The 24,779-nt window shown below is 35.3% G+C and overlaps 1 protein-coding gene across 1 annotated transcript in view; it reads right to left on the bottom strand.

Moving 5' to 3' along the window:
- Window positions 1-1,577: 1,577 nt before the first annotated feature.
- LOC150098849 (mitochondrial glutathione transporter SLC25A40-like) overlaps window positions 1,578-24,779 on the bottom strand; it is a 101,373-nt gene continuing 78,171 nt past the window's right edge. Inside the window, exons 9-10 of the mRNA XM_090405080.1 lie at window positions 9,681-9,758; window positions 1,578-1,972 (exon numbers count right to left, since the gene is read on the bottom strand). Coding sequence (XP_090261206.1) covers window positions 1,809-1,972; window positions 9,681-9,758 — 242 coding nt within the window. The 3' untranslated portion in view covers window positions 1,578-1,808. The remainder of the gene's footprint in view (window positions 1,973-9,680; window positions 9,759-24,779) is intronic.

Raw genomic sequence — 24,779 nt, 5'->3', positions numbered from 1 at the left:
GGTAGGAAAACGACTAAGAGGAAGACCAAGATATAGGTGGATTGATATGGTACAATGTGCCTTAGACGATAGAAATATAAGATCTGATAATGATAATATTGGAGTCTTGACAAGTAATAGACTTATTTGGAGGAAAATTGTAGATAGGAAGTTAGTAATGATGTAAATTTTTCATGTAGTACTATCATATCCTGTACACCCCTTGAGGGTACATGGAAGGAATTTGATGATGATATATGATTATATGTAAATATTTATATATAAATTTATATTTACAGGTATGACTCAGTTTACACCAGCTTTACTTTTGCACCTTGCATAGATCACGATTGGAGGGGTGTTGAGTCATGACTTTACCCAACTTACTAGACAAAGATGGTCTTGATACTGTAACAAAACTATAATACCAAATAATTAAACTACGACGTAAAATTTAAATAATAATTAAACAAAAAAACAGAATATAAAATGCAATGATAAAAAGCAAATTTACATTAAACATGGACTAAGAATTGCAAGTGAACTGACAAATATGAACTGGTGACTAGACAACAGGACCCTGAAAAGTTAAGTGGGATTCATCCTGCTCCCACTTCTACAGACAGTAAAAGTGTTAAAATACATTTTTTAAGTGCTTTGTATTGATTACTGAAAATCTTGGAGTAGAACTTAATGTATTTACATACTGTATGTTCTCATTATATTTTTGCTTCAATTAATGCCGGAAATTTCAGGAACCTAATCCCAACGTAAATGAGGTCATACCTGTATATTGTAAATTGTGTTACAATTTACAATATACAGGTTGTGACAGGTGAAATATTGGAAGCATTAAACTATTGTTTAATTCATTTCGTGTGCTGTTTTCATCCCATTAAACATTAGTTCTAACCAGCACCTAAGCCTAAACAGGATATAATTAAAAGGAACACACTGAAGTGGCAAGAGTAATATTTATCAGCACTGAAAAAGAACTAATATCACTTGTAATTATTAAATTTCTCAATTAAAATATTCCATGCTTAATTCCGTTTATTTATTTTTATATTATACTAAGTTAATACACATATAGTTCGCCCACTGATTAGAGATCCTTCGACACTTCTGCACATGTTAGAAAAAGGAGAATCCATTCCGATAATAGGGTAATCAGTCCGTATTGTAGGATGAGTTGTTTATTATTACCGGTCAGAAAATTAACTTCTCTTTTATGATTATTATAGTTAACTATGTTGCTTGCACAACAGTTGGAAAATTTTACCTATAAAGCACATGATTTCGCGTGTTGGCGACCAATTAGGACGTCCTTCATTTCTTCCTCCCCTTCAGCATGAATCGACTATTCTTGGAAAGACAAGAAGCAGGGACCTACAAATGGTGGGTGAACTATACCATAAATAAAAGGCTTACTGCTCAAATATATAAAATCTATTTTGATACTATGTCTCTTTTAAACAGATTTTCTTTTCTGGTTATTTCTGAATTATAGGTACATAATCACAAATAAATATAATAATAATTAAAAAAAAAACACTTTGAAGTATATATAACTTTTAACTCATTCAGCAGACATTCAATGATTTTACTCTGCTTTGAAATTTTATTTCTTTATGGTAGAAACACCTTTGGACCACAAATCTATCTGGTATGCAAATTATATATATAGAATCTCTGCACCAGCATTTTATCTTTGATTATAGTAAACAGCTTCAAGTAACAAAATTACTTTTTGTTAAAATATCATTTATACAGAACTTGATGTAGGCCATATTTTATACAAATTTTCAGAATGCTGCCTATCTTTTAAATTACGGCTTCTGTACAGTTTCACTTATTACCATTTCTTTATGAACAGGTTCAACTTTTTCTTCTTGAAGAATGTTACGAGCACGAAAAAAAGTTTTCCCAAATTCGTAAATACTAATCATTATAGCACAAGAAGGAGCTACTCTCATGATTCTTGGAACCAAACCTGAAATGATAAAAATAAAGAAATTTTTAAAATACACTATTATATATATATATATAAAAACTAACACTTTCATTTCCCCAAATTTTTTTCTTTAATTCTAACTTTCTGAAGACAGCCTTCACTGATAGTGAAGCTATTAATGAAATAAGGCCTGCTGGGGTGGGGGGAGGCAAGGAAGGGAAGTAGGAAGAAAGTGGGGAGTAGATTACTGCAAGCAACTGCTGCCATGTTTGTCGCATTAAGATTTTTAAGATAGGTTGTGTAAAAGCTGGTGTGTTGTATTCTGTAGATTTTTCTGTTAGTTGTTTCATAGCAAATACTGTTCATGCAAGATCTTCCAGATTTAAAACCTTGCTACTCATCACTAAATAAGATTCATTCATAATTTCTTGATTAATTTTTGTACATGTATCATCAACACCAATTTCAAGATATGTATCCTCAAGGGGTGTTCGGGCTACTAAGACAACAACTACATGATTATATTTACATATTATTAATCTCCTATCAACAATTTTTCTCCAAATTATTTGTCACTCCAATATTGGCATATCTAACATTTTGTTCTTTTAAGGCATTTCTGACTGAATCAATCCATCTAGTTCTTGGTCTCCTCTGAGTCTTTTTCCTGACATCTTGGCACCAAACACCTGTTTCGCTCCTCTCCTCTCCCATTCTGTTTAATGTGCCCATACCTCTGTAGATTAGCCCTGTTCACGCATTCTTGAATGTAAACAATGTCAAGTTCCTTCCTAATGTCTTAATTTTTAATACGATTCTGCCACTAATGCCATCTGTACAGTTATATATCTTTACTCAAAGTATGTATGAAAAAATCTTTGTGAGCCAACAAGATGATAAATTCAAGTTTGAAAATTAATATTTGAATTTCATAATTGGAATTTAGTTTTGTTTCTCCTTCATTATAGAAATAAATTCATGACTAGTTAAGAGCTTGAGCCAGTGATAGGACAAATATAAACCTATATCACAGCTTATTTTAGCCTGCAGACCATTTATTAACATGTATGTTCTATTCAATAAAATAATAATTTTAAAAAGTTTTGTTATTTGCTGTTGATTTTACTTGGACCATCTGTTGTACTTTACATAATAAACTAATGGTATTGTGAAAAAAAAATTGACTTGCAAGTCCATCTTATTAATAAGATAGGCTTGCAGGTCAAATTAATTTTTCTAATGTTTTTATTATAAAAACATGAAAAGCATATTAAATTAGTAGACCCAAGGTGCTAACAACAGCCCTGTAAACATTTTTAACGGATTTGTTAATGTTAGTGAATGTTAATGTCATTAATATTTCATAATTATTAAAGAAATTGACAGGTACAACATTGTCCAAACTTAATTTGACTATTGGATAAACCATGTGTATGCAATAATGCATCATTCTCTAAATCCCAACAACCAGTTTCTGAAATATACTTCAGTTACATTTTACCTAATATTTGGTTTCATCATCATGTTGAAATATGTAGTTGAAAGATCACGGTTCACCCTGGTTCTGCAACACTGTTTTCATCAGGGAATCAGGATAAAGAGTGAAAAGTCAGCTACTGGAACAAATCCCAGAACATACCCAACCTAACATCAGTAGTGTTCGAGACAGGCACCATCAAGATAAAGCATCAATGGAAAAAGAAATGGAACTAGCAAAAGAATTGAATAAGTACCAAATCGTCATAATAGGTGTTACTGAAACAATGAAGACAAACACAGATGAGATCAGTCTAAGCAACAAATATAAGATGTTATATTTAGTCAATAACAAGCAATGAAAAGAAGTAGCTGTAGTATTCAATGTTAAATAGGAGGATGATCTTCTTGTATGGCTGGCAAAATCAAGTAGATCATCCTCTTATTGACAATAGGGAACTGAACAATGAGATTTATTTGTCCCAATTGTCCCAAGGAAAGTTTTACTAAAGAAGAAGCGGAAGAATTTTTCAAGACAGTAGAGAAGGCTACTGAAGAAAAAGGAAAAATTGATGCTCATTGTAGATTTAAAGAGAACAATAGTAGGACGTGATTACCAGACATATAGAAATGTCTTGGAAAATTTTGGAGAAAAGAGCAAAGCTAATCACCATCATCATCAAATGCTTGCCATGTACCCTCAAGGGGTGTACAGGATATGATAGCACTACAAGAAAAATTTACATCCTTACTAACTTCCTAACTACAATTTTCCTCCAAATCAGTCTGTTACTTGCCAAGACTCTAACATTATCAGATCTTATATTTCTATTGTCTAAGGCACTTTGTACTGTATCAATCCACCTATATCTTGGTCTTCCTCTGGGTCATTTTCCTGCCAACCATGCAGAAAACACTTGTTTAGCTAATCTTTCTTTGCCCATTCTATTTAAGTGACCATACCAGCTGAGAATAACTCTGCTAATGCATTCCTGGATGCAGACAATGTCAAGTTCTTTCCTAAATCGTCATTTTTAATATGATATTGCCATTAATGTCATCTGTTCACACCTCTAATCTTTCTCAGGACTCTCATATCTGCAGTCTCTAGTCTTTGGTCAAGTGTTTTACTTCTGACCCATTCTCAGATCCATAAGGTAAGACTGGTTTGAACACTATCTTGTATACAGCTAATTTAGTGTTCCGACTAATTTCTCTTTTATCCCATATGAATTTATTCAACTGACTTCATTCCATACCTGCTTTGTCGATTCTGTTGTCTATTTCCATATTTAATTTACCATCTTCACTAAAAATCGTGCCTAAGTAGCTGAAATGGTTTACTTGTTCCACAGGTTCTCCATTCACAACACATTTGATATTTTCAACGATTCTGCCTATTTTCATTGTTTTTTTTCTTTTTATTGCTGACCTTCATACCAGATCTATTACAACAGTTATTCAATTTAGTCAGGGAATCTTGCAGACTTGTAGCAGATTTATTTAGAAGTATAACATCGTCTGCATAAAGCAAAGAGTTGACATTATATCTCCAATTTTGATATCATGATTAATACCACTTTCCTTCATAATGTGATTCATATAGATAATGAATAACAGAGGGGATAATGTACATCCTTGTCTCACACCAGATTTAACATTAAACCATCTCCCTGTACTTCCTTCAATTCTAACTGCTGACTTACAACTCAAATAAAGACAAAGTATTGCTTGATATAATACCCCACTGACACCATATAACTGTAGCATATTGAATAGCTTCTCTCTTGGCACCTTATCATATGCCATTTCCAGATCGACAAAACTTAAGTATAGATCTTTGTTATATTCTCATGCTTTCTCAACTATTTGTCGTAAAGTGAAGATCTGATCCTGACAGCCTCTACTTGGCCTGAATCCAGCTTGTTCTTCACTAAGCTTTTCTTCCACAATTCTTCTCAACCGTTTCTCAAGTCTATTTGCATATATCTTACCAAGAACGCTCAGTAATGAAATGTCTCTGTAATTCTCACATTCAGTTTTATTTCCCTTTTTATATATGGGTACTATTAGAGCTCTACTCCAATCATCAGGAATTCGTCTCTCTGGCCAGACTTCCTGAACTATGCAGTGCAGCCACTGTAAGACTTTTATACCACCATAATTCAGTATTTCTGGCCGAATATCATCTACTCCTGCTGCCTTTCCACATTTCAAGCCTTTGATGGCTTTTTCTACTTCAAGTATGGATATGTATTCCTGATTGTATGCCTGTTGAGTGTTTCTTTACCACTGTGTTATCACTGCTTGTTTCATTTAGCAATTTTTCAAAATAATTATTCCATAATTCAAGGATACCCCCCCCCCCATTTTCATGTCAACCTTTAATATCTCTAACTCCTTTTACAGCACTCTTTCCTCCATTTCTAAGCTTCTTCAACAACCTCCAGAATATCTTAACACCTTCTTGATATTTAATTTCTATGTTCTTGCCAAATTCCTATCATGACTTTTGTTTAGCTAGTTTTAAACAGTGTTTAGCTTTCTTACATTTCTCTCTGTATTCTCTAAGAGCAAAAGCTGACTTATTTGCCAGGTACTTTTGATACGCTTTCTTCTTTTCCTTCACTGCCTCTTTAACTTCCTGTGTCCACCATGGAGTTCTATTTTTCTATCTTTGCAGACAATCTCACCACATGCCTATCTGGCTGAATCAATCAGTGTTTTCTTCAAGGCTTGCCACTGAATCTCCAAGGTTTGGTTACTGTTCTAACTCTTTTATTTTTTCTTCAATAATCTTTGTGCATTTTAGTCTACAGTTCACATCCATGAGCTGCTCAACTTTTCTTCGCTTTAAAACATTATTACATGTTATTCTTTTCAATATGAAATTCAATTTTATCCTGCTCAAGACTAAATAATGATCACTTTCAATTTCAAATCCTCTATAAATGCTGGTATTCTGCACCAGGGAGAAAACATCACTATCGACAATAACATAGTCAATGAGACTTTTCTTATTCCTAGCCTCTTCTCTCCATGTGAATTTATGCACATTTTTATGTTGGAACATGGTGTTAGTAATAACCAGTCCATGTCCTGAGCAGAAATCCAACAGGTATTTGCCATTATTATCAGCTTTGTTCTTTTCTCCAAATTTTCCCACAATATTTTTGTATGCCTGACAATTATTTCCTACTCTGCTATTTAGATCGCCAACAAGGACCAACTTTTTCTTATTTATTGTGTCAGTTGCTTTCTCTAAAGTATGAAAAAATTCCTCCACTTCTACCTTAGTAGAACCTTCTGTGGGACCACAGGCACAAATAAGGGTCATTGTCCAGTTCCCCATTCTCATATTTGCCCACATCACTCTACTTGAGACTCCCTGCCATTCAAGAAGATTAGCCTCGTATTTAGTGTTGAATACTATGGCTACTCCTTCTTTTCCTTGATTGTCATTGCCTGAATATAACATTTTGTATTTATTGCTCAGAAAGACCTCACCAGTTTTTGCCTTTTTTGTTTCAGTCACCTCTATTATGTCGATCTGGTACTTATCTAATTCTTCAGCTAGCTCCATTTCTTTGCTATTCAGACTTCCTATGTTGATAGTAGTGATCTTTAACTCTGGTGATGTTGAGTTGGGGTGTGTTTTCAGATTTGTTCCAGTAGTTGACTTTCCGCTGTTCGCCCTGGTTCCCTGGCGAAAACAACGAAGACCTTCTTTAACTGGGCGACGCCGCAGCCGGCATGAAATTTTGTCATGTTGTACCATCATTTTGTATTTTGGTTTAAGCCAATAAGAATACAATTTGGTTGGCTAAATCCCAAATTACCAGCCCATCCTAGTTCGTTCAGTATCCAGGTAGATACCCAACAGGTTGTATCACGAGAAGGTGAGGATTGGACATTAAGTCAGAAGCCCTGGTCGGTTCTCCACATTCCTTTAAAGGTCATGTGGAGGTCTGCTCTCAGTTATATAGCTTTGATTCTTAAACACCCCTTAAAGCTAATAATAATGGTAAGTACCTGCTGAATTTTTGTTCAATACATGAGCTAGTTATTAATAACACCATGTTCCAAATAAAAATGTGCACAAATTCACATAGAGAGAAGATGCAAGTAATAAGAAAAATCCCATTGAATATGTGAAATAATGATGTTTTCCCAATTCAGGTCATATGAGTATACATAGGATAAAACTCAATTTCTTACCGAAAATAAGTGTGCAAGAAAGTTTTAAATAACATTAATGTTGAGCAACTTTCTGAAGTGTATTGTAGAATCAAAAACACATTATTCAAGAAAAAATTAAAGAGTTTGAAAACAAGAAATAAACCTTGGAGATTCAGTAGCAAACGTTAAGGAAAAAGTGATTGATTCAGCTAGAGAAGCATGTGGCGAGGTTGTCTGCAAGAGTAGAAAAATAGAAACTCCACAGTGTACTCAGGAAGTTAAAGAGGCAGTCAAGGAAAAGAAGAAGAAAACACACTGAAAGTTCCTGATATGTAAGCTAGCTTGTGCTCATAGAGAATACAGAGAACAATGTAAGAGAGCAAAGCACTATGTAAAACTAGCTAAACATAAGTCATGGGAGGACTTTGATAAGAACATAGAAAAGAAATATCAGGAAGGTGGCAAAATATTCTGGAGGCTACTGAAAAAACTTAGAAATGGAGGAAAGAATACCGTAAAAGAAATTAGAGATGATAAAGGTGATATGAAAACTGGGGTTAAAGATAATTCTAGATGTATGGAGTAATTAATTTGTAAGGATGCTAAAAGTGACAGCACAGTGGTAGAAAACATTAAACTGGAATGCACTAAAGAATTCATATCAATACCTATAGTAGAAATTTCAAAAAACTGAATATGGGCTGGTCAGTTTGGTTTCTTGGGTTGGGGATGAGGAAGGTGGAGAGGATCCGGATGCAAGTTACCAGGATGGTAAATGGACTGTATATGGATCGCATTATGAAGGAAAGTGGTATTAAATCTAATATCAAAATTGGAGATGTTAATCTCAGCTCTTTACTTCATGCAGACGATGTTATACTTCTAAATAAATCCAGTACAAGTCTGTCGGATTCCCTAGCTAAACTGAATAACTGTTGTAATAAAATTTGGTATGAAAATCAGCCTGGTTGACCGAGTAGTTAGTGTATCTGCTCTCCAGCCAAAAGGCTGCAGGTTCGAATCCTGCCACAGGCATGGATGCTTGTGATTGTCTGTGAAAATACTAGTGGTGATGGTGGGCAGTAGATGGCAGTGTACATGAAGTGGTTTGCTGTAGTTGGTGAATTGAGTGGTGGAGATGGAAAGTTGTAGAGCCCTCCCTCAATGAGTCTTTGGACTCCTTGAAGGTGCCACATAATAATAATAATAAAAAGACAAAAGAAAATAGGCTGAAACACTGAAAGCATTAACTGCGTCCTAAATGGAAAACCAACAGAAGTAAAACATTTCAGCTATTTAGGCACAATTTTTAATGAAGATGGCCAGTTAAATATAGAAATTAGTCAAAAGACTAAACTAGTTGTATACAAGACAGTATTCAGACCAATTTTAACTTATGAGTCTGAGAGTTTGGTTAGAAATAAAACACTTGATCAAAGACTAGAGATTACAAATATGAATTCTAAGAAAGATTGGGGTAGGGGAAGTAAACAGATGGCATCAATGGCAGTGTCATATTAAAAATGAGGATATTGGGAAAGAACTTCATATTGTTAGCATTCTGGAATGTGTTAGCAGAACTAATCTTAGGTGGTATGGTCACTTAAACAGAATGGGAGAAGAAAGATTAAATATTCTTTGTCGGGATGGCAAGAAAAAGATCCACTGGAAGACAAGATCTTGGTGGATTGATACAGTAAGAAGTGCCTTAGAAAGCAGAAATGTAAGATCTGATAATACTGATAATACTATCACAATGTTCTATACATGTCAGGAATTTGATGATGAGATTTGACAGATTTCATTTAGCTTGAGAATTTCTGCATCATAATTCTGGTAAAGATGTAACTAATTTCTGCTCCTGATAGAGATTAATCAAATCGTCTAATTTGTTCAAAGCCAAAACTTGATGGAATGACTGTCAATGTCTCCTCTAAATGATTTGAGATTACAGGATCAGGCCTGAACTGAGTTTGCAACCAGAAATCATGTTTGAGGAGAAAAATCACTAATCAGGAATTATTTTAATTTAAATGAATAATTTTCTTAGCATTTTATACACTAGAATAAAGTGAAATACAAAAACACATACCTGCAAACAGCGCATTTATTCCCTTTTGGCGATACATATCTTTCATAACACTAAGCACTGAATCATTAGGAAGATTTTCTGAAATTGTTTTGAAAGTTTGTTAATAACTGACTTATATTCCTTTTGGAATATAAGCCAACTTTTACTACAGCAAACTCTTGTATATTGTTAATATTCACTTGTTCATTATAACAAACTACTATTACTACTACTGAAACATACATGCCAAAGTCACATAGCATATGCAATTCTAAAAAAATTCACTATCTATAATTATTCCTATAATGTCCACAAATGTGCTCTAGTGCAAGTTGTATTATTTGAATATAATTTAAATATTTATATCTTATAACACAGAGTAGTTCATAACTGATTTAGCATTAATATCCATATCAATCAGAAAACAACAAAAAAGGTGGAAAGTTTTGAAATGAAATATTGATACTCCTCAGTGCTAGAACAAAGATGAGACTATTATATCAACATGGTTTCAATAATTCGCAATTGGATAGTAAAAAGGTACTAGAGGGCTCTAGAAACCCCCCCCACCCCCCTCATTGTTTGGGGGGGGCCCTTAAATTGGCCCAAAAAATTAACTGCAAACAGCTCTTCTGGTTAGCCAAATAGTTAGCTTACTCACACTCCAACTAACTAGGTGCAGGTTTGAATCCCATGTGGGTATGGATTCAGGTGATGATTGCCTTTAGACAAGAAATGACTTTCACTACACAGTGTAAGACCACTGTCCCACTCACTGGAGGCCTGAAGCAGCTTGAAAAAGTTCCATGTTTAATCTCTCTAAAGCAAGGTTTCTGGGATATGGAAAAATAAAATAAAATAAAGACTCCTAAGACTATGCTGTACTAATGTACTATAAGTTTACAACCTACTGTGGATAGGAATCACAAAAAACACCAAAAGGCATCTTATTCTTCCCCACCAAATCAAATAACTGTTAAAAGATAATTTGTGTTATGTTGCATATGTAACACAGAGCACATTAACATCCTAGTCAAAGTATAAAGACCAAATAAAACTTGATAGAATAAACAAAAATCTTTAAATAATTATTCATTTATTTCTTTACACTTAAAATATCTGGTTTGACCAAGAAGAATAAACGACCTCTCTGCTCATAATTCAGTCTTATATCTTTTTGTATACAACACTTGCATATGTATTATGAAAAACATTATGAACATAATAACATTAATTCTTCTTAACACTGTAAGTTATTTTTATATATCAATTAAACATTGGAAATGGGTAATTATACACCAGAAATTAAAGATTTCAATAATGAGACAAAGCTAAGCTTTATGTCAGTGGAGTTATCCGGAACTAATCATGTCTTAAAAATATCTTCCATTTCCAGAAGATATTTTTAAGAACATATTTATTCCAAAGTTTTTGCTTCCCACATATCACACTTTTTAGTTACTTTTTTTTAAACAAATTTCATCTAAATATCACCATCATTCAGTTTTATATTATCCAGGTATGTCTGATTTATTACTCTTTCAAATTTAAAATTTTAATTTAATAAATAGCCTATTATTATAAGGCTGCAATTACTGGTGGGTATGAAAAGTAGTTCCATTAAAATAAACTTGGCTTTTATTCATTATCTTTAGGGAGCCATGGAACTTATGTTTTCAGAATATTCAATATAGACACTGATTTTGGCATGCACTTGCTGCAGCACGAATACAACATAAAAAACAAATGACTGCTCTCACTCATACTTTGTAATTACTGAAATTCAGTATTCTAAACAACAAAAACTTGTCGAGTTTTAGTTGTTTATTTTTAATAAACTCTTTATATTACAATGTGGTCTCAATACTGAAAAGTACCTACAAAGTAGCATTAAGCCCGATATTAGAATTAGAGATGTCAAACTTAGCTCTTTGCTTTATGCAGATGATGATGTACTTCTAAATACATCTGGAGCAAGTGTTTAGGATTCTCTAACTAAATTGAATAACAGCTGTAGCAAATTTTGCATGACAATTAGCAATAAAACGACCAAAACTATGAAAACAGGCAGAAACATTGAACATATCAACATTCTGAATGGAGAGCCTGTAGGACAAGTAAAATATTTCAGCTATTTCAGTACAGTTTTTAGTGAAGATGACAAACCAAATCTGGAAATAGACTGATATAGTGGATAGCCAACTGGAAAAATTTATATTGAATAAGAGAGAAATTAGCCACAACACCAAACTAGCAGTATACCAGACAGTCTTCAAACCAATTTTAAGTTATGGATCTGAGTGTTGGGTTAGAAATAACACACTGGATCAAAGACTAGAGAACAGATATGAGGATTATGAGAAGAATTAGGAAAGTGAACAGATGGCAGAATCATATTAAAAATCAAGATATTAGAAAGGAACTTGACATTGTTAACATTCAAGAATGTGTAAGCAGAACTAATCTAAGGTGATATAGCCACTTAAATAGAATGGGTAAAGAAAGTTTAGCAAAACAGGTGTTTTTGATGCTAAGATGACAGGAAACAGACTCAGAGGAAGACCAAGGTGTAGGTGGATTGATTCAGTCAGAAGTGCCTTAGAAGCACAAAATGTTTGTTATGACAATATTGGAGTCGTCTTCTTTTTGCTTGCATTATGTCCTGCTTGGTGCAGGGTCCACATCTATGCCCTAGCTGGGACTTGAATCTACAGCCTCTTGGCTGGACAGTAGATACACTAACCACTCAGTCAACCAGGCCGACACTATGATAATACTGGAGTACTGATAAGTAATAGACTAATTTGGAGGGAAAATGTGGATTTGAGATTAATAATGTAAACTTAATCATGTAGAACTGTATCACAATAGGTATCAGAGAGTTGTGTATGGTGGGGCAGTCTCAAGGAGGCAGAGGGTTACAAGTGGGGTCCCACAGGGCTCAGTACTGAGACCTATATTGTTTAACCTTTATATCAATGATATTGTCAATGGATTGCAGGGGGGGATATTCAGTTGTTTGTGGATGATGCGAAGCTGGGGAAGGGTTATTAGTAATTGTGCAGATGTGGTAGCCCTGCAAGAGAATTTAAATAAGCTAGACAGATGGGCAAATGAATGGGGGTGTCGGTTTAATGCAGCAAAATGTAAAGTCTTGAAGTTTGGGACACATCAATGGGATGCTGCATATTCTATTGGAGGAGCTATACTGGAGGAAGTAAGGGAGAGAAGAGATCTGGGGTTGATGATTGATAGAAACCTGAAATTTAGGGGATATATTGCAAAGGTGGTGAAGGTAATATAGAGGATTGTTGCAATAATGAGAAGGACACTGACCTGCAGAGATAAAAGAGTTATCATTCCGTTATATAAGACTCTGATCAGATAAGACGTAGACTATTGCTCTCAGATTTGGTCCCCAGGAATTGAAGGGGATAAATTAACTGTGGAAAGGATACAAAGGCAGATAACAAAGATGGTTTCAGGCCTGTACAATGTTAGTTATGAGGATCGGCTGAGGGAATGTGGACTGCAGAGTTTGGTGGATACAAGGAGAGGTGATATGATTGAGACTTTTAAACTATTGAGAGGTGGTTACAGGGTTGACACTGGGGAGTTCTTTCGCTTGATTGAACAGCAGTCTTTGATTACTTTTTATAATAAAGTGACAATATAGTTGATAAAGGAAATGGCTACTCAGTGATACTGCTGGATATGAAGCTGGTGATTTGAATTAGAAAATGGCTGATGGATAGATAAAAAGTGGTTTATGGAGGAGGTGGGTCCAGGAGAAAGCAGATGACCAGTGGCATACTGCAAGGCTCAGTACTAGGTCTCATGTTGTATAGGAAATGATTTCATAGGAAATATTCAGTTGTTTGCTAGTGATGCAAAATTGAGAATAGCAACAGTCAATGAATGTGATGTAGACATAAACAGACTGGTGGTATGGGCAAGGGTTTAGGCAAGCTGCCAGTTAACATAGCCAAATGTAAGGTGACTCTTTGGGAAGAAATCACAAGATGTGTACTATATTGATGGAAATGAACTGAAGGAAAGAGATTCAGGAGGATTGTGGAGTTGAAGTTTAGAGGACATACTGTAAAGGTTACCAAATCAGTACATCAGACTATGTGGTTGCTGAAGAACACATTGACAATCTGGGAAAGGGAGGAGCTGTTGTTCACCTTTATAAGGCTTTAATACAGCTATATCTTGGCTAGTGTGTATAGACCTGATCACCTGGATTCTATGCAGATGAAGTAGTAGAGAAGGGCTGAAGACAAGTGACAAAGATTATGGCAAGTCTATGGAATAATGCTCCCTGGTCTGTGGACTTCAAAAAACTAGCTGATAAGTGAAAAAGAGGAGACATGATAGAAGTTATTAAAGGGGCTTTTACATTATTCACATTGACTGCCAGGTACTGAAAATTCCTTTCATTACATGGTGGGTGGGTGCTTCGTCAGTGAATGAAAGGAAACATATGATAGGTATTCTGAGAATAATGGCTAGTATGTGAATACCAAGTCACCCGTGATCAGTCTTCTGACTCCATAGAGATGGACATAAAAATAATATATGTATGACATGCTGGTTTGGATGTTTTTGGTGAAATTTTATTTGTAAAATCAGTATTTGTGAACTGTCTTAAGTAGTAACTGCTGTGCTGTCAGTGACAAGTGCTAACACTGACCTCATAAACTATAGGATAATTAATACCAATGGCCACAAACACATTAAATAAAAGTCCTGCTTATCTGTCAATAAGTGAAGTACGGTGTGCATTGTTTTATTATATTAAGACAACTGTAGGTAAGAAATAAATTAGAAGTTGGGTGTTGATGAGCCTAGTAGGCTTTTATATGAGGAGGATCAAGGGAGATAGAACAGTGATAAGAGAAAATCCAATCAGCCAAACTAATCTCCAAGCAAACACTGCATGATGTACAATAAGCAGTTTTTACTAAAAAGAGAAAGCCCATTTTCAAAACGTGTGCTAAACATTCTTTTATTGTAATTTTATGCAGCAGTATAGCTAGTTTTTTTTTTTTTTTTTTTTTGGTGCCCTGCAAATTCATTTAGTTACCTTTTCTGCCTCTTTCTTTTCATTGTGACAATTTCTACTGGTAAAATATCCTGTCAATGGCACCCTCGGCAACTGCCAGTCTCACAGCATTCCCACTCGAATGATTTTATGTGCTAAGACCAGATAATCTCAGTAGTTTTCATTTGATAAATACATAAACTGAAATCAAAATTTACCTAGCTTATTGAAATATTAACTGCTCACTGAAATGGACTATCTTTTCTTGTTTAAGAGGAGAAAGGCAATAAAAAATGAAGAGGCACTGTATTGGTATGATGAAAGGTAATAAAAAAGTGGTACTGTATTGGTAATACAATGCAGTTTTTTCTGAAAAAAATTTGAAGATCCAACAAATACTAGTACAACTAAGCAAATGAATTATTATTTTTTTCAAATTATTTCTCCCTGATTTTTGCAATCATTTCTAGCAAAATTTGTGAAATTAAATTTATTTAGTACAAAAAAATATATATCCATATTAATGATGCGGTGGATGTTTATTACACAGGTATAGCACACACTTGTGCCATCATTTTTTTTAATGTGATGAGTGGTTTAAATTTCTATCAAAATATTAAATAAACAAAAGAGAATGGCACACACACACAAATCACAACCAACATTTGGGATGATGTGGCTGGTTGACTGGTGGGAAATAATTGAGGTTCAGATAATTCTTAACATTGCCTTGTGTATAGTCTGATATTATCAAGAGTTGGACAACTACTAAAATAATATTTCACAAGAAAATTATACAAAAAATTATTGTTTAATAAAATATATCTACAACACTGTCATAATAAATTTAGTTTAATCCTTTATCCAAGTGTAAGCAAACAATGTTTGAACCTGAAGCATCTTCAGGACTGAGGCAACTTGTGGTAAAGGTGGACCAAGCTCTCATCACTACTTGTCTTAGTATCTCTCATAATGCAAAGCACATCTCCTTGCAGACATGTATGATGCTATGCATCAAGGGAAGGGCCACCACCCAGACCTGTCTCGACCTTTATTGAGGTCTCATCAGTGGGAACCAGATCCAGAGGTGGTGATACTAAGGTGGAAGCAATGGAGAAGTCATATTTACCTATACAAGTTGCCAAAAGGTGTTTCACCTTATTATTAAATTACTCTGGATTTAGAGAAAGATGTTGGAAGTTTTTTTTCCCCACTTGGTTAGACTATAATAAATTTAGTTTAATCCTTTATCCAAGTGTAAGCAAACAAAGTTTGCGCCTGAAGTATCTTCAGGACTGAGACAATTCGAGTTGCCTCAGTGCTGAAGATACTTCAGGTGCAAACTTTGTTTGCTTACACTTGGATAAAGGATTAAACTAAATTTATTATAGTCTAACCAAGTGGGAAAAAACTTCCTACAACACTGTCCTTCAGTGTTTTTTAAATATGTTTTTTGTCATGAATATTACTAATGGAAGAATTGCAGGAAAAAGAAAAAAGTTGACAATTAAGCTTGACATTTGAGTGAAGCTGCAGCATCATGATACTTTGGCGATACTTGTGCCATGAATGCATGAAAAATCATATGAGAACTCAAGGATAAGGATAAATAAAGTCATCATCATCATCAAATTCCTGCCATGTACCCTCAAGGGGTGTACAGGATATGACAGTACTACATGAAAAAATTACATCATTACTAACTTCCTATCTACAATTTTCCTCCAAATCAGTCTGTTACTTGTCAAGACTCCAACATTATCAGATCTTATATTTCTATCGTCTAAGGCACTTTGTACCGTATCAATCCACCTATATCTTGGTCTTCCTCTGGGTCGTTTTCCTGCCAACCTGGCAGAGAACACTTGTTTTGCTAATCTTTCCTCTCCCATTCTATTTAAGTGACCATACCATCTGAGATTAGCTCTGCTAACGCATTCCTGGATGCTGACAATGTCAAGTTCTTTCCTAATATCTTCATTTTTAATATGATATTGCCATTGATGCCATCTGTTCACGCCTCTAATCTTTCTCAGGACTCTCATATCTGCGGTCTCTAGTCTTTGGTCAAGTGTTTTACTTCTGACCCAGCTCTCAGATCCATAAGTTAAAATTGGTTTGAACACAGTCTTGTATACAGCTCATTTAGTGTTCCGACTAATTTCTTTCTTATTCCATATGAATTTATTCAATTGACTTCCCACGATACCAGCTTTGCTGATTCTGTTGTCTATTTCTATATTTAGTTTACCATCTTCAGTAAAAATTGTGCCTAAGTAGCTGAAATGTTTTACTTGTTCCACAGGTTCTCCATTCACAACACAGTTGACATTTTCAATGATTCTGCCTATTTTCATTGTCTTTGTCTTTTTATTGCTGACCTTCATACCATATCTATTACAACAGCTATTCAATTTAGTCAGAGAATCTTGCAGACTTGTAGCGGATTTATTTAGAAGTATAACATCATCCGCATAAAGCAAAGAGCTGACATTAACATCTCCAATTTTGATATCAGGTTTAATACCACATTCCTTCATAATGTGATCCATATAGATAATGAATAACAGAGGGGATAATGTACATCCTTGTCTCACACCAGATTTAACATTAAACCATCTTCCTGTACTTCCTTCAATTCTAACTGCTGACTCACAACTCAAATAAAGACTAAGTATTGCTTGATATAATGCCCCATTGACACCATATAACTGCAGCGTATTGAATAGATTCTCTCTTGGCACCTTGTCATATGCCTTTTCCAAATCGACAAAACTTAAATACAGATCTTTGTTATATTCCCATGCTTTCTCGACTATTTGTCGTAAAGTGAAGATCTGATCCTGACAGCCTCTATTTGGCCTGAATCCAGCTTGTTCTTCACCAAGCTTTTCTTCCACAATTCTTCTCAACCGTTTCTCAAGTATACTTGCATAGATCTTGCCAGGAACACTCAGTAGGGAAATACCTCTGTAATTCTCACATTCAGTTTTATTTCCCTTTTTATATATGGGTACTATGAGAGCTCTACTCCAATCATCGGGAATTCGTCCCTCTGTCCAGGCTTTCTGAACTATGCAGTGCAACCACTGTAAGACTCTTATACCACCATACTTCAGCATTTCTGGTCGAATATCATCTACTCCTGCTGCCTTTCCACATTTCAAGCCTTTGATGGCTTTTTCTACTTCAAGTATAGATATGTATTCCTGACTGCATGCCTGGTCAGTGTTTTTTATCACTGTGCTGTCATCACTGCTTGTTTCATTTAGCAGTTTTTCAAAGTAATTACTCCATACTTCAAGGATATCTTTTTCTCCTGTTTTCATTTCACCTTTATCATCTCTAATTCCTTTTACAGCACTCTTTCCTCCATTCCTAAGCTTCTTCAACAACCTCCAGAATATTTTGCCACCTTCTTGATATTTATTTTCTATATTCTTGCCAAAGTCCTCCCATGACTTTTGTTTAGCTAGTTTTACACACTGTTTAGCTTTCTTACATTTGTCTCTGTATTCTGTAAGAGTAAAAGCTGACTTATTTGCCAGGAACTTTTGATATGCTTTCTTCTTTTCCTTCACTGCCTCTTTAACTTCCTGTGTCCACCAGGGAGTTCTGATTTTTTTATCTTTGCACACAACCTCACCACATGCCTCTCTGGCAGAATCAATCAATGTTTCCTTCAGAGTTTGCCACTGAATCTCCAAGGTTTGATTCCTGTTCTCAAACTCTTTCATTTTCTTTTCAATAATATTTCTGTATTTTAGTCTACAGTTTACATCTGAGAGCTGCTCAACTTTTATTCGCTTTAAAACTTTCTTACATGTTATTCTTTTCAATATGAAATTCAATTTTATTCTGCTCAAGACTAAATAGTGATCACTTCCAATTTCAAATCCTCTGTACACTCTGGTGTCCTGCACCAGGGAGAAAACATCACTATCAACAATAACATAGTCAATGAGACTTTTCTTATTCCTAGCCTCTTCTCTCCATGTGAATTTGTGCACATTTTTATGTTGGAACATGGTGTTAGTAATAACCAGTCCATGTCCTGAGCAGAAATCCAACAGATATTTGCCATTATTATTAGCTTTGCTCTTTTCTCCAAATTTTCCCAAAATATTTTTGTATGTCTCACAATCATTTCCTACTCTACTATTTAGATCCCCAACAAGGACCAACTTTTCCTTTTTCATTGTGTCAGTTGCTTTTTCTAAAGCCTCAAAAAATTCCTCCACTTCTACCTTAGTAGAACCTTCTGTGGGACCATAGGCACAAATAAGTCTCATTGTCCAGTTCCCCATTCTCATATTTGCCCACATTACTCTACTTGAGACTGACTGCCATTCAAGAAGATTTGCCTCGTATTTTGTGTTGAATACTATGGCTACTCCTTCTTTTCCTTGATTGTTATTGCCTGAATATAACATTTTGTATTTATTGCTCAGAAAGATCTCACCAGTTTTGGTCTTTTTTGTTTCAGTCACCCCTATTATGTCGATCTGGTACTTATCTAATTCCTCAGCTAGCTCCATTTCTTTGCCATTCAGGCTTCTTATGTTGATAGTACCGATCTTTAACTCTGGTGATGTTGAGTTGGGGTTTGTTTTCAGATTTGTTCCAGTAGCTGACTTTTCGCTGTTCGCCCTGGTTCCCTGGCGAAAACAACGGGGGCCTTGTTTAACCGGGCGACGCCCCAGCCGGCATGAAATTTTGTCATGTTGTACCATCATTTTTTATTTTGGTTTAACCAATAAGAATACAATTTGGTCGGCTAAATCCCAAATTGCCAGCCCATCCTCGTTCGTTCAGTATCAAAGTAGATACCCAACAGGGTGCACCACAAGAAGGTGAGGATTGGATTAGGTCAGAAGCCCTGGTCGGTTCTCCGCATTCCTTTAAAGGCTATGTGGAGGTCTCCTCTCAGTTATAAAGTATTAAACTTTAATAGTCAGATATTCCAACCTGAAAATTACAAGTCATCATCAGTGGCATAAGGCTGGATGAGTACAAGGTAGAATGCCAACAACAGATTATTTAAAACAGTAAGAGGCACATAATGGCATACATAGAACAAGTGGTTAACAGAAGTAACAGTGGTAAACCCTTGCATTGGCCTGTAAGTTTCTGCTTCTTCTCCTTCCACATTATATTACTTTCATGTCTTGGTAGTTATAATTTGAAAGGTTGCAAACGTATTGCAAAATTTGATGCAGCTTAGAATTTTCAAGGTGCCTTACATCGCCTTTTACAGAGGTCACATCTCAAGAGATTGCTAGCAAAATAACTTTTGTATGTCCCTGTATAAAGAATGCTAAAAGCCTATGTAAATAATCCGATGGGAATTCACTTGTTCAACTGCATGAACAAAGAATGTCTAAAACGTTAAGACTAAGGGTAATGCTTTACCACCGGAAACTTTGTGTTATTTGCTCTCACTAAGTGTATAAGAAACTTTTGTTTACGAGTTCTGTATATGACTACTTTCAATATTAAAAGGGTTGGCATGGATCAGACGAGGTTCCACTGTCCAACAAAACAGATTTAGGAGTGCACTTAAGAGAAGAAAGAAAAGGTCGGCATTGGTGACAGATCAAGGAGTCGTGCTGAAATATTGGGGGGGGGGGGATGGTCTCAACCATTCATGCAAGATTCCGAAGAAGGAGGGATAAAAGGCATTGACAAGAATATTGAGTATCGGCAGTTGACTATTGAGGACATGAATATTCGGCTAGGTCACGCCAGAGGTCGAAAGGAGACAGAGAAGAGAGGGACGCTGATCCACCGGAGGCCGTCTAGATCTGATGACGTTGCAGTGAAAGGTTGGCAGAAGCTATTGACCGAGGAGCGAACCTCAATGCCGGAGAAGAATGCACTGCCACCTGGATGAGATTGCATGTACTCCATACGTTGGATCCTCAAGCCCACGAGTGCCAGAAATCTGCGTTCCAGACCCTTCCAACATCCCTGATGAGACGCCGGTGACATGAGACACTATAGGAAGGAATCCAAAGCCTGAGACGGAAGAAAAGTTTAGGAATCTAGAATGGAACCATGAATAAGTGCGCGACAAAGATGACAGAGCTTATGTGAGTTGTTCCTTTTATATGTTCTATTTTTTTGTGTAATCTAGGAGAAATATTCAGTGGACTGATAAATATAAGGCACTAAGAATAAGCAGTGTTTATGAGCGAGTTTTTTTTGCTGGTTAGCAATTGGAGTACATATAAGTAATAGCTTGGTATAGCAATTTATTTTCTTAGTGAATAGACTAGGATTTTCATTCAGTAAACAGAGAAGTGAATGAATATTTATGTTGTATAATTGCTAAAAAGTGCAAAGGAATGTTAACATTTAACTTTAACAGATAAGTAGTAGGAGTAACCTCCCTATCGTATAATTGGTGTAATTTTATCTTAGTGTAAATAAATGTGTTTATTCTATGTCAGGGGTGGTCAAACTGTGGCTCGCAAGCCACATGCAGCTCCCGAGACAATATTGGTTTTCTTTGCCATTTTTTCCTAAACTTTTATATTAATAATCTATAGTAGTATAGCATGTACCAATATTTTATTTCGTAAATGATTTAAAGATAAGTAAAAAACAGATATTTTGAAAGTTTAAATTTTTAGCTTTTAAATGGTACCAATCAAAAGGGTTGTAATGTGGATTTTATTATCGTATTTGGCTGGTAAAAAGTGTTTCGACAGTTGATGGCCTGTGTCACTCCTTCCAAAATTAGTTCCAAAAGTAACTACTATGATTGCTGCATTACCTACTACTGCTGTTGCCTGGACTCTGCATCATCATCATCACTCTTCATGCAGTACACACAAATTACGTGCTTGTGGTGGTAGCGGAACATAACTAGTGTAGTGTAGTGTAGATAAGTACTTTTCTCATTAATAAATAATTAAGGTTGATTTTAGTGAAAGTTATAAAACACTTGTTTAAAATGACTGAGCAACAGAAGATATAAAACGGAGATACGAACAAGAAATGAGAGTGTTTAACCAACAATGGAGGACAATTTTAACTGAAACAATACGAAGGATTGTTTCAGTAAACTGAAAGAATACGAAGGAAATTTAGAAACACTTTATAATGATTTTGAGAATAGTTTTCAGAAACGAAAAAAGTTAAAGTCATGTTTTGAATTTCTTGTGAATCTTGTGATTGATGTCATCAACGATGGATGTCCTGTTGTTGCACCTTTTACCGCGGATGTTGCTTCAATAGAGACAGAGCTTATTGAGCTGCAGGAAGATGTGGGTTTGAAGCTAGTACATAAAAGCTCATCTGTAACTGACTTTTAGAAACAAATGCCAGAAGCAAAGCATCCCAATCTTCAGAAAACTGGCTTCCGACTACTCTGTGTTTTTGGGACAACTCACTGCTGTGAATCTCTCTTTTCAATAATGAAATTTGTCAAGTCAAAACATCATGCTATCCTCATTAATAGCCACCTCACTGAGTTTCTTAGAACAGCTTTGACATCCTACCAGCCGGATTTTAAACTATTAACTGCACAAATGAAGACTCAATCAAAGCCTTCAACAAGTAGAGATTATACACATTCTTCTTTGGTGAGTAGGACTACTATATATTTGAATTTTTTATTATTTATAAATACAATTTTAAAATAACATTTTCCGTGGCTCTTGAACATTCAAAAATGTATTATATGTGGCTCTTATTACAGAAGAACTTGCCCACCCCTATTCTATGTGGTGATCTTTGATTTACAATGCACAGTTTCAAAATAAACTCGGGCCTGTAAGCAGGAAACAAATAGAATATCATCATCATCATCAAATTCCTGCCATCTGTACCCTCAAGGGGTGTACAGAATATGATAGTACTACATGAAAAATTTACATCGTTACTAATTTCCTATCTACAATTTTCCTCCAAATCAGTCTGTTACTTGTCAAGACTCCAACATTATCAGATCTTATATTCTATCATCTAAGGCACTTTGTACAGTATCAATCCACCTATATCTTGGTCTTCCTCTGGGTCGTTTTACTGCCAACCTGGCAGAGAACACTTGTTTTGCTAATCTTTACTCGCCCATTCTATTTAAGTGACCATACCACCTGATATTAGCTCTGCTAACGCATTCCTGGATGCTGACAATGCCAAGTTCTTTCTTAATATCCTCCTTTTTAATATGATATTGCCATTGATGCCATCTGTTCACACCTCTAATCTTTCTCAGGACTCTCATATCTGTGGTCGCTAGTCTTTGGTCAAGTGTTTTACTTCTGATCCAGCTCTCAGATCCATAAGTTAAAACTGGTTTGAACAATGTCTTGTATACAGCTAATTTAGTGTTCTGACTAATTTCTCTCTCATTGCATATGAATTTATTCAGTTGACTTCCTATCATACCATCTTTGTTGATTCTGTTGTCTATTTCCATATTTAATTTACCCTCTTCACTAAAAATCGTGCCTAAGTAGCTGAAATGTTTTACTTGTACCACAGGTTCCCCATTCAAAACACAGTTGACATTTTCAATGATTCTAATTATTTTCATTGTCTGTGTCTTTTTATTGCTGCCCTTCATACCATATCTATTACAAGTTATTCAATTTAGCCAGGAAATCTTGCAAACTTGTAGCAGATTTATTTAGAAGTATAACATTGTCAGCATAAAGCAAAGAGCTGACATTAACATCTCCAATTCTGATATCATGTTTAATACCACTTTCCTTCATAATGTGATCCATATAGATAATGAATAACAGAGGGGATAATGCACAACCTTGTCTAATACCAGTGACGTCGAGATAAATCTGGATACGAAGCTCTAAAACCCATTGAATAACATGGATAAGAAGTGCAATTTGGTGTCACTATTTCATCCACATTGGCTGGTCGGGAGGTTCACATTAAACCATTGTCCTGTACTTCCTTCAATTCTGACTGCTGACTTACAACTCAAATAAAGACTAAATATTGCTGGATATAATGCCCCAGTGACACCATACAACTGTAGCATATTAAATAGCTTCTCTCTTGGCACCTTGTCATATGCCTTTTCCAGATCGACAAAACTTAAATATAAATCTTTGTTATATTCCCATGCTTTCTCAACTATCTGTCGTAAAGTGAAGATCTGATTCTGACAGCCTGTATTTGGCCTGAATCCAGCTTGTTCTTCACCAAGCTTTTCATCCACAATTCTTCTCAACCGTTTCTCAAGTATACTTGCATATATCTTACCAGGAACACTCAGGAAAATAGCTCTGTAATTCTCATATTCAGCTTTTTCCTTTTTATATATGGGTACTATGAGAACTCTACTCCAATCATTGGAAATTCGTTTCTCTGTCCAGGCTTTCTGAACTATGCAGTGCAGCCACTGTAAGACTTTTATACCACCATACTATAGCATTTCTGGTCGCATATCATCTACTCTTGCTGCCTTTCCACATTTCAAGCCTTTCATGGCTTTTCTACTTCAAGTATGGATATGTATTCCTGACTGTATGCCTGTTGAGTGTTTTTTTACCACTGTGCTGCCATCACTGCTTGTTTCATTTAGCAGGTTTTCAAAGTAATTATTCCATACTTCAAGGATATCCCCCCCCTCCCTTTTCATGTCACTTTTATCATCTCTAACTCCTTTTACAGCACTCTTTCCTCCATTTCTAAGCTTCTTCAGCAACCTCCAGAATATCTTGCCACCTTCTTGATATTTATTTTCTAAGTTCTTGCCAAAGTCTTGCCATGACTTTTGTTCAGCTAGTTTTACACAGTGTTTAGCTTTCTTACATTTGTCTCTGTATTCTCTAAGAGCACAAGCTGACTTATTTGCCAGGAACTTTTGATATGCTTTCTTCTTTTCCTTCACTGCCTCTTTAACTTCCTGTGTCCATCATCGAATTCTGATTTTTCTTATCCTTGCAGACAACCTCACCATGCCTCTCTAGCTGAATCAATCAGTGTTTTCTTCAAGGCTTACCACTGAATCTCCAAGGTTTGGTTACTGTTCTCAAACTCTTTTATTTTTTCTTCAATAATCTTTGTGCATTTTAGTCTACAGTTCACATCCAAGAGCT

The sequence above is a fragment of the Typopeltis vanoorti genome, chromosome 15 (genome assembly GCF_054136105.1).
Source record: "Typopeltis vanoorti isolate ZY-2024b chromosome 15, IOZ_Tvanoo_1.0, whole genome shotgun sequence".
Taxonomy (NCBI): Eukaryota; Metazoa; Arthropoda; class Arachnida; order Uropygi; family Thelyphonidae; genus Typopeltis; species Typopeltis vanoorti.
This window is presented reverse-complemented; position numbering and strand designations above follow the sequence as displayed.